Genomic DNA, 12619 nt, shown 5'->3' on the forward strand with positions numbered 1-12619 from the left:
AACATTAATATCTACTTAAATCTAAACTTTCATTCTTAAAAGATACTTAGTTTATGAACACTGAATTTTTCTTACCAGTGCTTCTGTTAGAAGTTCTGTTCTGTGCTCTGTAGAAAATTTTAAAGTTTCTGACTTTTTCCCACTGCCTTTACGAAATGTGAGGTTGAACTCTGTTCCTTGCCCTTTTCCAACAGGGCTAATGCTGCAAATGTCTCCATAAGGCCACTAACAAACAGAAAAGAATTCAACTGACACTATAATACAGAAAAATGCCAAAATTTATTTTCATTGTTTTAATTTTATACCCACTGATTAAAACGGGCAAAATCTTACAAAATAGAGGTCTAGAAGAAGTTAGATGCTGTGGAAATTTAATAACACAAATTCTTTTAAAGGTTTTGAGGCACCAGAGAAAACAACAAAAATCCTATTGGTATTCCAATTTTAATGTTTAACGACATTGAAGCTACTATAATAATAAAAGTACAAAAAATTGGGGAATAAAATTTTGTGATTATTTATAAACATGCCTCATACCTCATGTAAGTCAAAAATAAGCTTTAAATGTGTGCCCTTTTCTGTGGTCATGATATTCTTGCCTTTACAGACCTACTTCCCTGGCAAGTATTTTATATCAACTGCTTTGTGACTTAACATGTGTAAACCTGTGTTTCAGTAACTATATTTAAAACTATAAACAGCTGGGGCCGGCGCTGTGGCTCACTTGGCTAATCCTCCACCTATGGCGCCGGCTTCCCAAATAGGTGCCGGTTCTGGTCCTGGTCGCTCCTCTTCCAGTCCAGCTCTCTGCTGTGGTCTGGGAGGGCAGTGGAGGACGGCTCAAGTGCTTGGGCCCCTGTCCCCGCATGGGAGACCAGGAAGAAGCCCCTGGCTCCTGGCTTCGGATTGGTGCAAGGCCGACCGTAACATCCATTTGGGAAGTGAACCAACAGAAGGAACACCTTTCTCTCTATCTCTCTCTCTCACTGTCTAACTCTATCTGTCAAATTAAAAAAAAAAAAACAAAACTATAAAGAGCTAATTACAAATATATATGAGAGATGGCTATAATCAATAGTAACATACAAAAAGTTATGCCCTTGAGAGCCTGAAAAGCAGAACATTCTCCTCCATTTCCTATTAGTTTTGGACCTGAGCACTAAGCAATTTATAAGCACATTACCTCTTATCAGATTTGACATTTCTATCCTAAAATACTGACATCAGGACAGGGGATAATGGGTCACATCCTGGCTTTTAATTAATTCAAAGGTAGTTCATACAAATACCTAACAATTCAATTTCTCACGATTACCTGATTTGTTACTTCTAAGGTATTGGGATTATATGTAGTAATCGCATGGGTCCCAACTGAAAAGACACGCTTATACCTACAAAGGAAGACAGAGGGTTAAATTTAGTTTTTTTAAAAAAGGGACCGTTTTAAGAAAATGTATATGATGTCAACCAAAAAAAATTTTTGGTAAATAGAAGTATGTTAGTTGATTAATGTTTACTAAATATGGCTTAGTTTTATATTCTCCTGCTTTTAAACATTGTAAAATGCATTTAGTGTCAAAATCTACAAACATTTTACTGTGAACCATAGAGATTCCTAAGTAGAACAGTATGACTTACACAAGCAAGTTTGGGATGCTAGTTCAGTTTAAGCTGACAGAACACCATCTGAGGATGCTGAAAGATTCTAAAAAGTAAAACCTTACTTAAGAAAAAGATACTCCACACTAATTCTTTCAAAATCTTCTTTCAACAAAACCACAATAGAAAGGAAGGAAAAGCTATGGCCTGCAATTAGTCAGTCACAGCCATATCCTGAAATGTTAATAATCTCCACTTAAGCAAATACCTATTACATTTGAGTGTTGCAATTTTATAGAAATAGGAAGCCTACATCACAAATAAGCAATTTTCACTTCTCACTTTATTTCCTTTACTCAAAGTAACATGTGAAGAAATGAAAAAAAAAAAAAACTTTACTATTAGTAATCTTTTGAGAGAGGAATTCATGATAAGAGTGGAAATTCAATTAGAAAAACGCTGAAAACTGAAGAATTAGGTCTTTGGATATAAAAATTAAAACAGATAAAATATTAGCTACTATAAGAAAACACAAAAACAAAATTGAGAACAAAAAGAATTCATAATTCTAGACACAAAATAAATAAAAAATGCTACATAAACCCTATGCTAATAAATTTGAAAATAAAGATTGCCAGCCCCTTTATATAAAAATTTAAGAAACTGGGAAGAATTACACTCTCCAAAAGCACTAATATCAAGCAGTTTCCAAGAAGAAACCTCAGAGAACCAAGTAACCCCCATGCTTCTTAAACTGTTCTAGACAACATAGATACACAATTTTTCTGATACTAAAATGTGATAATAGCTTAAAAAAACCTTCCATTTAAAAGCTACTAAAAAGCAGATTAAAATAGTAACAGACCATTTTAAGAAAGTAGACTACAATGCCCCAAATGGTAGAGTTACAAACATACCAGGGGACTCCAATTTAATCCTATCAAGGTGGCATGTACCAATGCCATCTCACTAGTCCAAGTGATCAATTTCAGTTCACAATTGATCATAATGAAAGTTCTAAGAGTCAAAGGGAGCACATAAACAAGTCTAGTACCTGCTAATACTAACAGATAGAATAAATAAAGGGGAGAGTGATCCAACATGGGAAGCGAGATACTCAGCAGACTCATAGAATGGCGGATGTCCTAAACAGCACTCTGGCCTCAGAATCAGCCCTAAAGGCATTCCAATCTGGCTGAAAAGCCCATGAGAGTATTTCAGGCATGGAAAGTCAAGACACTCTGGCAAAAAAAAAAAAAAAAAAAAAAAAAAAAAATACAAACAACAACAACAACAAACACCTAAATGAAAGATCTCTGTGAGTGAGATCCCAGTGGAAAGAACAGGTCTTCAAAGAAGGAGGTACCTTTCTCTGAAGGGAGGAGAGAACCTCCACTTTGACTATGACCTTGTCTAAACAAGATAAGAGTCAGAGAACTCAAGGGGCTTCCATAGCCTTGGAAACTCATGACTGGAGCATAGGGAGATTACTGATGCCATAAACAGGAGTGTCAATTTGTAAAGTCAACAACAGGAGTCACTGTGCGCTTACTCCTCATGTAGGATCTCTGTCCTTAATGTGCTGTACATTGAGACTTAATGCTATAACGAGTACTCAAACAGTATATTTCACTTTGTGTTTCTATGGGGGTGCAAACTGTTGAAATCTTTACTTAATGTATATTAAACTGATCTTCTGTTAAAAAAAAAAAAAAAAGAAGAAGAAATTATCAATTCCCAACTTGACTCTCACTGGGATTAAACATGACAATAGGTCTGATCTGATTTCATCATCATTTAAAAAATCATCTATTATTTTTCACTTTATGTTTCTGTGTGGCAGCAAACTGTTGAAATCTTTACTTAATGTATGCTAAACTGATCTTCTGTAGATAAAGAGAATCGAAAATGAATCCTCATGTGAATGGAAGGGGAGAGGGAGTGGGAAAGGGGAGGGTTGCGGGTGGGAGGGACGTTGTGGGAGGGAAGCCATTGTAATCCATAAGCCGTACTTTGGAAATTTATATTCATTAAATAAAAGTTAAAAAAAAAAGAGAAAGTAGACTACAATATTAGAAATTTATTAATATAATTGATTATAGTTACTGAAAAATATATAGTTGTATTTTAGTATGAGATTTCATTATCAAAAATAGTTGTTAAATTGAATCCACTGCCTTTTGCCATCAATGGAGAAGATCATGTTTTCCACTTTGAATCACTAAGACACTAAAAAGACAGGTATTACCATAAATAAATAGCCACTGGACTAAAGTTTAACACATTAAGATTAAAAAAGACCTTTCACATTTTCAGTTTTCTACTGTCCATTTTTTTCCAATCATACATTTTATAATAAAAGTGACAAAGTTATTTCTATTTGGGTAAAAATAAAATGATAAATTTTATTCATTTCTGAAGTACATGCATGAGGGAGATCCAAGATGGATCTCCCTAACTTAAGCTCACTAACTTAAGCTGCTCTGGAATATGAAAAGAACAGAGGAAGGACTATGTTTCCAGGGATCTGACTGATGGAAATTTTCAGCAAAGTGAGAAAACAAACAAGCCAAAATAAACTAAGTCTCTGTGGGACAAAAGGAGAGAAAACAGACACACCTCTGCAGTCTGTTGCATGGCACAGCCAGTTCCTAGCTGTGAGCTGCCATCTTACCACACCAAGGTAGGAAGAAATCTCCACACATGCCAGCACTCACATTTTTAGCTGAGAGGAAATTCCACAATCACCCACTGATTTTTACTTCAGTCTGGAGAGCTAACTGGGGTCTAATCAACTGCCAGGCTTGGAGCAGTGAAGCCACCTTGATTCCTTCCCCTCCCCCATTCCTGCAAAGCACCACTCTTCAGCAGCAAAAAGTCCTACAGTGCTCCTCTGTCCTCCTACCATCATCATAGAGTCAGGGCAACCTGTGGAGGACAGGATAGATCCCCTGCATCCTGCAACTAAGGGAGTTTTGGGGCATTAACCCCAGAGCTACATGAGCAAGGAAAGATTCACCTTAGCTTCCAGGAGCTACAAAAGCAGCCCATAAAAAACAAATTTGTCCCCACCCTGCAAGATCTTGGTAATGACCCCACTACATTCTGCAATGCAAGGACTTTAACAATTTGTTCTAATTTTTTTTGGTGCCACTGGAATCTACCTGGTGGACATAGGGAAGAACCTACTGCATTCCACCTTTCTGGAATCATATCCTCCAGAGTAAAATCTCCTGTATACCTTGTAGTCATCTAGTAGGACTAGAACAGTCCTAATTCTAGGACTAGGGCTACTGGTATAATAATCCACAGCACCCAGTTAGACTCTCCTAGCTTGACCTGAGGAAGGTTCATCTGTATCACACAGTCCTAGAGCCACAGCAATTGGTGCCACAAGCTCCAGCATCACTCAGGCTTACCAGCAGAATGAGGGGGGCAGCCACCCCTGTCTTGGTGAGCATCAACAACAAGGCTTTTGTTATCACATTAACCAGAGAGACTGACACTGAACTCTCTGTGGACCAAAGATACACCTCCAAGGAAACCCTTACTCTTCTCACAGCCAACTTCTTCTAGTCCTACAAACTGCAACAAACTAGACTACTGTGTCACTTACAGACAACAGCTGACAATGATTAACACAAAAGAAATTACTGATACTATACTCTTGGGTTCACCTAGAACCAAAGCCAAAGCAACAAGCCAAGTGATACCATGCATATCAGCTAAACCATAAACTCTTACATTAAAAAAAGCAAAACAGAATTTGAGATGATCAATCAGTGAAATAAAATGAAATTGAGAGCTTTACAGCAGAACCCTAGAGGAGGAAAGAATTTCTGACTTTGAGGACAAGAATTTTGAAATAACCCAATCAGACAAAAAGAAAACAAATGAGGAAAGGCTATAGGAAATACTGGATACCATTAAATGATGAAATATTCATATCATAGGTGTCTCGGAAAGAGAAGAAAAGGAAAAAGGCATTGAGAACCTGCGAAGTGAAACAACAGTTGAAGTCACCAGGTCTTGAACAAGACATGGACATCTTGATACAAGCGCAAAGAACCACAAGCAGACTCAATCAAAACAGGTCTTCTCCAAGGCATATGGTCATCAAATTGTCAAAAGTTAAAGACAAGGAGAGAATCCTACAGCTAATAACAGAAAACTTGCAAGTTATTATATATAAAGAAAAACCAATTAGATTAACATCAGACTTCTTAGAGGAAACCCTACAGGTCAGAAGAGAATGGGATGATATATTCAAGATCTTAAAAGAAAAAAACTTCCAACCAAGATTATATCTAGCAAAGCCATCCTTTAAAAGTGAAGGACAGCCGGCGCCGTGGCTCACTAGGCTAGTCCTCCACCTTGCGGCGCCTGCACACCGGGTTCTAGTCCCGGTCGGGGCGCTGGATTCTGTCCCAGTTGCCCCTCTTCCAGGCCAGCTCTCTGCTGTGGCCAGGGAGTGCAGTGGAGGATGGCCTAAGTACTTGGGCCCTGCACCCCATGGGAGACCAGGAGAAGCACCTGGCTCCTGGCTTTGGATCAGCACGGTACGCTGGCCACAGTGCGCCGGCCGCGGCAGCCATTGGAGGGTGAACCAACGGCAAAGGAAGACCCTTCTCTCTGTCTCTCTCACTGTCCACTCTGCCTGTCCAAAAAAAAAAGTGAAGGAGAAATAAATTATTTTCCAGACAAGTAAAAAGTAAAAACACCACCTCCAGATTAATCTTACAAGAAATTCTGAAGGGCATCTTGCATTAGAAGTAAACATCATGAAAACACATGATCCCACCAAATTCACTAACAGAATAAGTAGAATTATTATCCAAACAACATTTGCAATCCAAACAAAAATTGCAAGCCTTAATTCTTATCTATCAATACTAACCTTGAATGTAAATGGATTAAATTATTCAACCAGAAGACTAAAGTTAGTTTGCCTAAGGGGGAGAAAGAGTGGGGGGAAGGAGTATACAATCCTACTATATGCAGCCTTCAAGGAAATCACTTCACAAAGATACACAAAGACTGAGAAGTGAAGGGTTGGAAAAAGATACACCAGGCAAATGGAATCAAAAGCACACAGGCATAGCTATCCTGATATCAAATAAAACAGACTGAATCGAAAACTATAAAAAGAGATAAAGGACACTGCATTTGCATAAAAGGTTCAGTGCAGCAAGAAAATATAAGAAACATATATATACATGCACCCAACACAAGACCATCCAGATACATACAGAAAATATTATTAGGCCTAAAGGGAGAAATAGACTCCAATACAAAAATAGTGGGTAACCTCAACACCCCACTCTCATTAATGGACAGGTCATCCAGAGAGAAAAGTCAATAAATATACATCAGAGTTAAAACATACCATCCAGCAAATGGACCTAACAGACATTTATAGGAAGCAAGAAATACTAAGGATCAGAGAGGAAATAAATGAAATTGAAACTAAAAAAAAAAATGGTTTTTTTTGAGAACATAAATCAAATCTAGTCAGACTAACAGAAAAGAGAAAAATTCAAATAACTAAAATTAGAGATGGAAATAGGAGACATTATAACCCACACCACTGAAATACGAAGGATCATAAGAAACTATTATGAAGAACTACAGGCTGAAAAACTGGAAAACCACAACAGAATGGATAAATTCCTCAATACATATTAAACTACCAAGAATAAATCAAGAAGATATAGACAATCTAAACAAACCCATAACTAGCAATGAGATTAAAGCAGTAATCAAAAGTCTTTCATCAACAAAAAGTCTGGAACTAGATGGCTTTACTACTGAATTCTACAAAACAGGAGGAAGTAACTCTAATACTCTTCAAACTATTCCAAAATATCAAATAGGATGGAATTCTGCCAAACTTTTTATGCAGCCAGCAGCGTTACTTTGATACCAAAATCAAAGACATGACACAAAAAGAAAACTACAGGGCTGGCGCTGTGGCATAAGGGGTAAAAGCCGCTGCCTGCAGTGCCAGCATCCCATATGGGTGCCATGTTCGAGTCCTGGCTGCTCCATTTCCAATCCAGCTCTCTGGAAAAGCAGTAGAATATTACCCAAGTCCTTGGGCCCCTGCACCCATGTGGGAGACCCGGAGGAAGCTCCTGGCCCTTGGCTTTGAATCTGCGCAGCTCTTGCCATTGCAGCCTTCTGAAGAGTGAACCAGAGGATGGAAGCCGCCCTCCCCCTGCCCCGCCTCTCCTTTCTCTGTGCAACTCATTCAAATAAATAAATAAATATTTTTTAAAAAATGAAAACTACAGACCTATATCCTTAATGAACATACAAAGGTTATCAACAAAATACTAGCAAATCAAATCCAAAATCATATAAAAAAGATCATACATCACAATCAAGTGGGATTTATCACAGAAATGCAAAAGTGGTTCAACATTCACAAATTAATAAATACCATAATTCATATCAATAGAATAAAGAACAAAAGCCATATAGCCATCTCAATACATGCAGAGAAAGCACTAGATAAGATTCAAAACCCTTTCATAATAAAAATCTTCCATAAATCAGGTACAGAAGAAATATTCCTCCCAATGATAAAGGCTATGTATCACAAACCAACATCCAATATCATATTGAATGGGGAAAAGCTGAAAGCATTTCCCCTCAGATCTGAAACAGGACAAGGATGTCCACTTTCACCACTCTTATTCAATACAGTACTGGAAGTTTTAGTGACAGCAATTAGGGAGGAGAAAGAAAAAAAGGGCATCAAAATTCAAAAAAAAAGGAAATCAAATTATCTAAGTTTGCAAATGATATGATGTTGTACATGGAAAAACCTAAACATTCCACCAAAAAGCTGTTAAGAATTGATAAACCTGGCCGGCGCCGCGGCTCACTAGGCTAATCCTCCACCTTGCAGCACCTGCACACCGGGTTCTAGTCCCTGTCAGGGCGCCAAATTCTGTCCTGGTTGCCCCTCTTCCAGGCCAGCTCTCTGCTGTGGCCAGGGAGTGCAGTGGAGGATGGCCCAAGTCCTCGGGCCCCTGCATCCGTGTGGGAGAACTAGAAGAAGCTTCTGGCTCTTGGCTTAGGATTAGCACAGCTTTGGCCATTGCAGCCAACTGGGGAGTGAACCACCAAATGGAAGACCCCTCGGCCCTGCCTCTCCTTCTTTCTCTGTGTAACTCTGACTTTCAAATAAATAAACCTTTTTAAAAAATTGATGAAAGAAATCAAGGACACAAAAAACAGAAAGGTACTCCTTGCTGATGGATCGGAAGAATCAATGTCATTAACATGTTTATAGTACCTAAGGCAATTTTCAGAGTCAATTCATTCCCTATGAAAATACCAATGGCATTCTTCACAAAGTTAGGAAAAACAATCCTAAAATTCATGTGGAATCAACAAAATACCTCAACAGCCAAAGCAATCTTGAGCAAGAACAACCAAACTAGAGATACCACAATACCTAATCTCAAAGCACACTACAAAGCTACAGTAATTAAAACAGCTTGGTACTGGAATATACCAATACTTAGATCAATGGAACAGAATAGAGCCCAGAAATTAACTCATCTATACACAGTCAACTGATTTTTGATAAAAGTGCTAAGACTATACAGTAGAATAAAACTAATTTCTTCAACATATGGTACTGGCAAAACTGGATATATATTAATGAAATTAGATCCATACCTCTCACCATATTCTACAATCAATTCAAGATGAACCAATGACTTAAATTTAAGACCTGAGACTATGAAGTTGCTAGAAGAAACACACCAAAATCCTTTTTATTTCAGTGGTGTGGGTTGTAATGTCTCCTTTTTCATCTAATTTTGTGTTTTTTCTCTTTTTTTCTTCATTTATCTGGCTAGAGATTTATTGTGTTTATATTCTCAAAAAGGGGAAGCACTCTAAGACACTGGTGTAGGGTACAACTTCTTGGACAAGACACCCAAAGCTCAGGCCACAAAAGCAAAACTATATCAAACTCAGAAGATTCTGCACAGGGAAGGAAATGATCAACAGAGTAAAGAGACATCCAACAGAATGGGAAAAAACACTCATAGACCACCTGACAAAGAATTAACATCCCAAATAGAAACAAAAAACTCAACAACAAAAAGCCAACAAATCCAGTTGAGAAATGGGCAAAGAACTTTAATAAACAGTTCTCAAAAGAAGAAACAAAAATGGCCAACAAATATGTGAAATATATGTGAGAAAATACTCAACATCATTTGCTTTTTAAAGACTTTATTTTATGAAAGGCAGAGTGACAGACAGATGGAAAGACATGGGTGGGAGATACAGGGATAGAGATCAAGATCTGCTGTTTCATTTCCCACAATGGCCAGGGTTGGGTCAGGCTGAAGCCAGGAGCCTCGAACTCCATCTGAGTCTTCAGAATGGGTGGCAGAGGCCCAAACACATGGGCCATCTTCTGCCACTTTCCCAGGTGCATTTAGCAGGGAGCTGGATAGAAAGTGGAGCAGCTGGGAATGGAACTGGCACTCGAATATGAGAGGCTGGCATCTCGGATGGCCATTGTTCCAAAACACAGATCCCTACTTTATTCTGAGAGGAAAAAGCATGAGTTTTAGGAGCAGGCATTGTGGGGCAGAGAGTTAAGTTGCCACTTGTGACACCTGCATCCCATACTAGACTGTCTAGGTTCAAGTCCCTTCTAATGCACCTGGGGAGCAGTAGATGATGGCTCAAAAGCTTGGATTAATCTTGTTTATGCTTTCATTGAAGAGGACTGATGCGTTACAGAAGAAACAATAGTCAACACCATAGATATCTCAACTGGTTCAGCTTACACAATTCTGAATGAAAAATTAAAGCGAGGCAAACTTCTTGCTCATGGGTGTAAAAATGGTTATGCTCCCAATGAGTTGCAGAAAGGAGCAGAGCTTAAAACAGCAACTTTAAACAAGTGAAATAAAGATCCTGAAGCATTTCTTCCAATAATTTTAAAAGGAGATAAAACATGATAAACCAATACTGAAGACAAAGCACAATCAAAACATCAGATACTAAGAGATGAAAGTGGTCAAAGCAAAAACGGGGTGGGTGTTTGGCCTAGCAGTTAAGACATCACTTGGAGGGGCCGGCATTGCAAGTAAAGCTGTCACCTGCGACGTGGCATCCCATATGGGTGCTGGCTCCACCTCCAATCCAGCTCCCTGCTAATGCACCTGGGAAGGCAGTAGGAGACAGTCCAAGTGCTTGGGCCCTTGCAATCAAGTGGAAGACCCAGAAGCAGCTCCCAGCTCCTGGCTTCAGTCTGGCCCAGCCATAGCTGTTGCAGCCATTTCAAAAATCAATCAGTGGATGGAAAATCTCTCTGTCCTTATCTATGTCACTCTGCCTTTCAAAACAATAAAATCATCTGTTAAATAAAAATAAAAAGAATGCCAGAATGCCTGCATCCTGTACTGTAGTGCCTGAATTCAAGTCCTAGCTCCACACCCAATCCTAGCTTCCTGCTAAAAAGAGGCAGCAGTGAAAACTCAAGCAGTTGGATTCCACGTGGGAGGACTAACTTGAGTTTCTGGCTCCTGGCTTCAGCCTGGTCTGGTTCTGGTCACTGAAAGGCATTTGGGGAGTGAATCAATGGATGGGAGCACATCTCTATCTCTCTGCCTCCCAGATAAATAAATAAGCAAAAGTGGACAAGTCAAGAACAAAGGTCATGGCAATAATGCTTTGGGATGCTCAAGAAATTTTGCTTGTTTACTTTCAAGAGTGAAAGGCAGTGACAATAGCTTGCTCATCAGAAGAGGGTTTTGAGAAAGTCAGTCAAAGCTTTATTCAGGAAACACCCAGGAAAGCTTTACCAGAGGCCTTCTCCATCACACCATGTTTCTGCTCATCCCCCTCATCAAACAAGGGCAATTTTCTCAGAGATTTGATCGGAAATCATTAGGCATCTGTCTTATAGTCCTAATTTGGCTTCTTCTAACTTTTGTTTCCTAATCTTAAAAAAATCTTTAAAGCGTACCCATTTTTCTTCAGTTACTAATATAAATAAAGACTGCAGTGACTTCCAGGACCCTAAGTTCTTTTCTTTTTTTCTTTTAAAGATTTATTTTATTTATTTGAAAGACAGAGTTACAGAGAGAGGTAGAGAGAGGTAGAGAGAGAGAGAGAGAGATCTTCCATCCAATGGTTCGCTCCCCAGATAGCCACAATGGCTAGAAGCCAGGAGACAGGGGCTTCTTCCGTGTCTCCTACATGGGTGCAGAGGCCCAACGACTTGGGCCATCTGCTACCACCTTCCCAGGCCATAGCAGAGAGCTGGATTGAAAGAGGAGCAGCCAGGACTAGAACCGGCACCCATATGGGATGCCAGCGCTTCAGGCCAGGGCTTTAACCCGCTGCGCCACAGCGCCAGCCCCAAAGGACCCTAAGTTCTTTAGCAATGGATTAAATGGCTGGTTTTATCAATTATAAAGGTGTCTTGACCTAGCTGGACCTTATGTTGAAAAATAAAGTTAACACTTTTTGAATTTTATTTTTTAACTTTTCCACAAACATTCTGAAGTTGTAGTTCTAGGTCATTTACGACATAAGCAGCCCTAACCTGTCCAAGATTACCTACAAAGTTCTTTTGAATAACACATTTAGAGATAAAAATCAGAACTGTCTCACAAGTGAGGAATGTTAATCATAACACTTGCAACTAAAAGACTTTTTTTCATCTTTTAGTGACTCACCAGTGTCCTAAGTCATAAAGAATAGACAAAAATTATATGGATTCAGGGAGGCATGTCTTCTGTATCTTTGAAACTCTAAATTACCAGTTGCTAGCATTGTTAATAGAAAAACACAGCCAGTAAAATTAAATTACAAAAGAAAAACAAGAAAACACAGTATGTAAGAAATGTATGACAGATGATCCACATGAGAAAAGATGAAAAGTATCTTTCTCTTCCAATGAAGATTTTAATATTCAGTGTTAATTTTAACTACTGCACTTGCTTTTTATTCAGGAACTAAAAACATAACATTACAG

The 12619-nt window shown here is 38.7% G+C and overlaps 1 protein-coding gene across 8 annotated transcripts in view; it reads right to left on the reverse strand.

Annotated features, from left to right (window-relative positions):
- DNAJC13 (DnaJ heat shock protein family (Hsp40) member C13) overlaps window positions 1–12619 on the reverse strand; it is a 135997-nt gene that overhangs the window by 102076 nt on the left and 21302 nt on the right. For 6 of the 8 annotated variants that reach the window (XR_016233295.1, XM_008249241.5, XM_008249244.5 and 3 more), the window contains exons 3-4: window positions 1316–1391; window positions 76–225 (exon numbers count right to left, since the gene is read on the reverse strand). The exons of the other annotated variants lie outside the window; for them this stretch is intronic. Coding sequence is in view for 5 of the 6 variants with exons in the window: in XM_008249241.5 (XP_008247463.4) it covers window positions 76–225; window positions 1316–1391 (226 nt within the window). In the remaining variant the exon portion in view is untranslated. The remainder of the gene's footprint in view (window positions 1–75; window positions 226–1315; window positions 1392–12619) is intronic. 8 annotated transcript variants of the gene reach the window in all.

Source organism: Oryctolagus cuniculus, chromosome 4 (assembly GCF_051225735.1).
Source record: "Oryctolagus cuniculus isolate XC-2025 breed Fujian yellow rabbit chromosome 4, ASM5122573v1, whole genome shotgun sequence".
Classification (NCBI taxonomy): Eukaryota; Metazoa; Chordata; class Mammalia; order Lagomorpha; family Leporidae; genus Oryctolagus; species Oryctolagus cuniculus.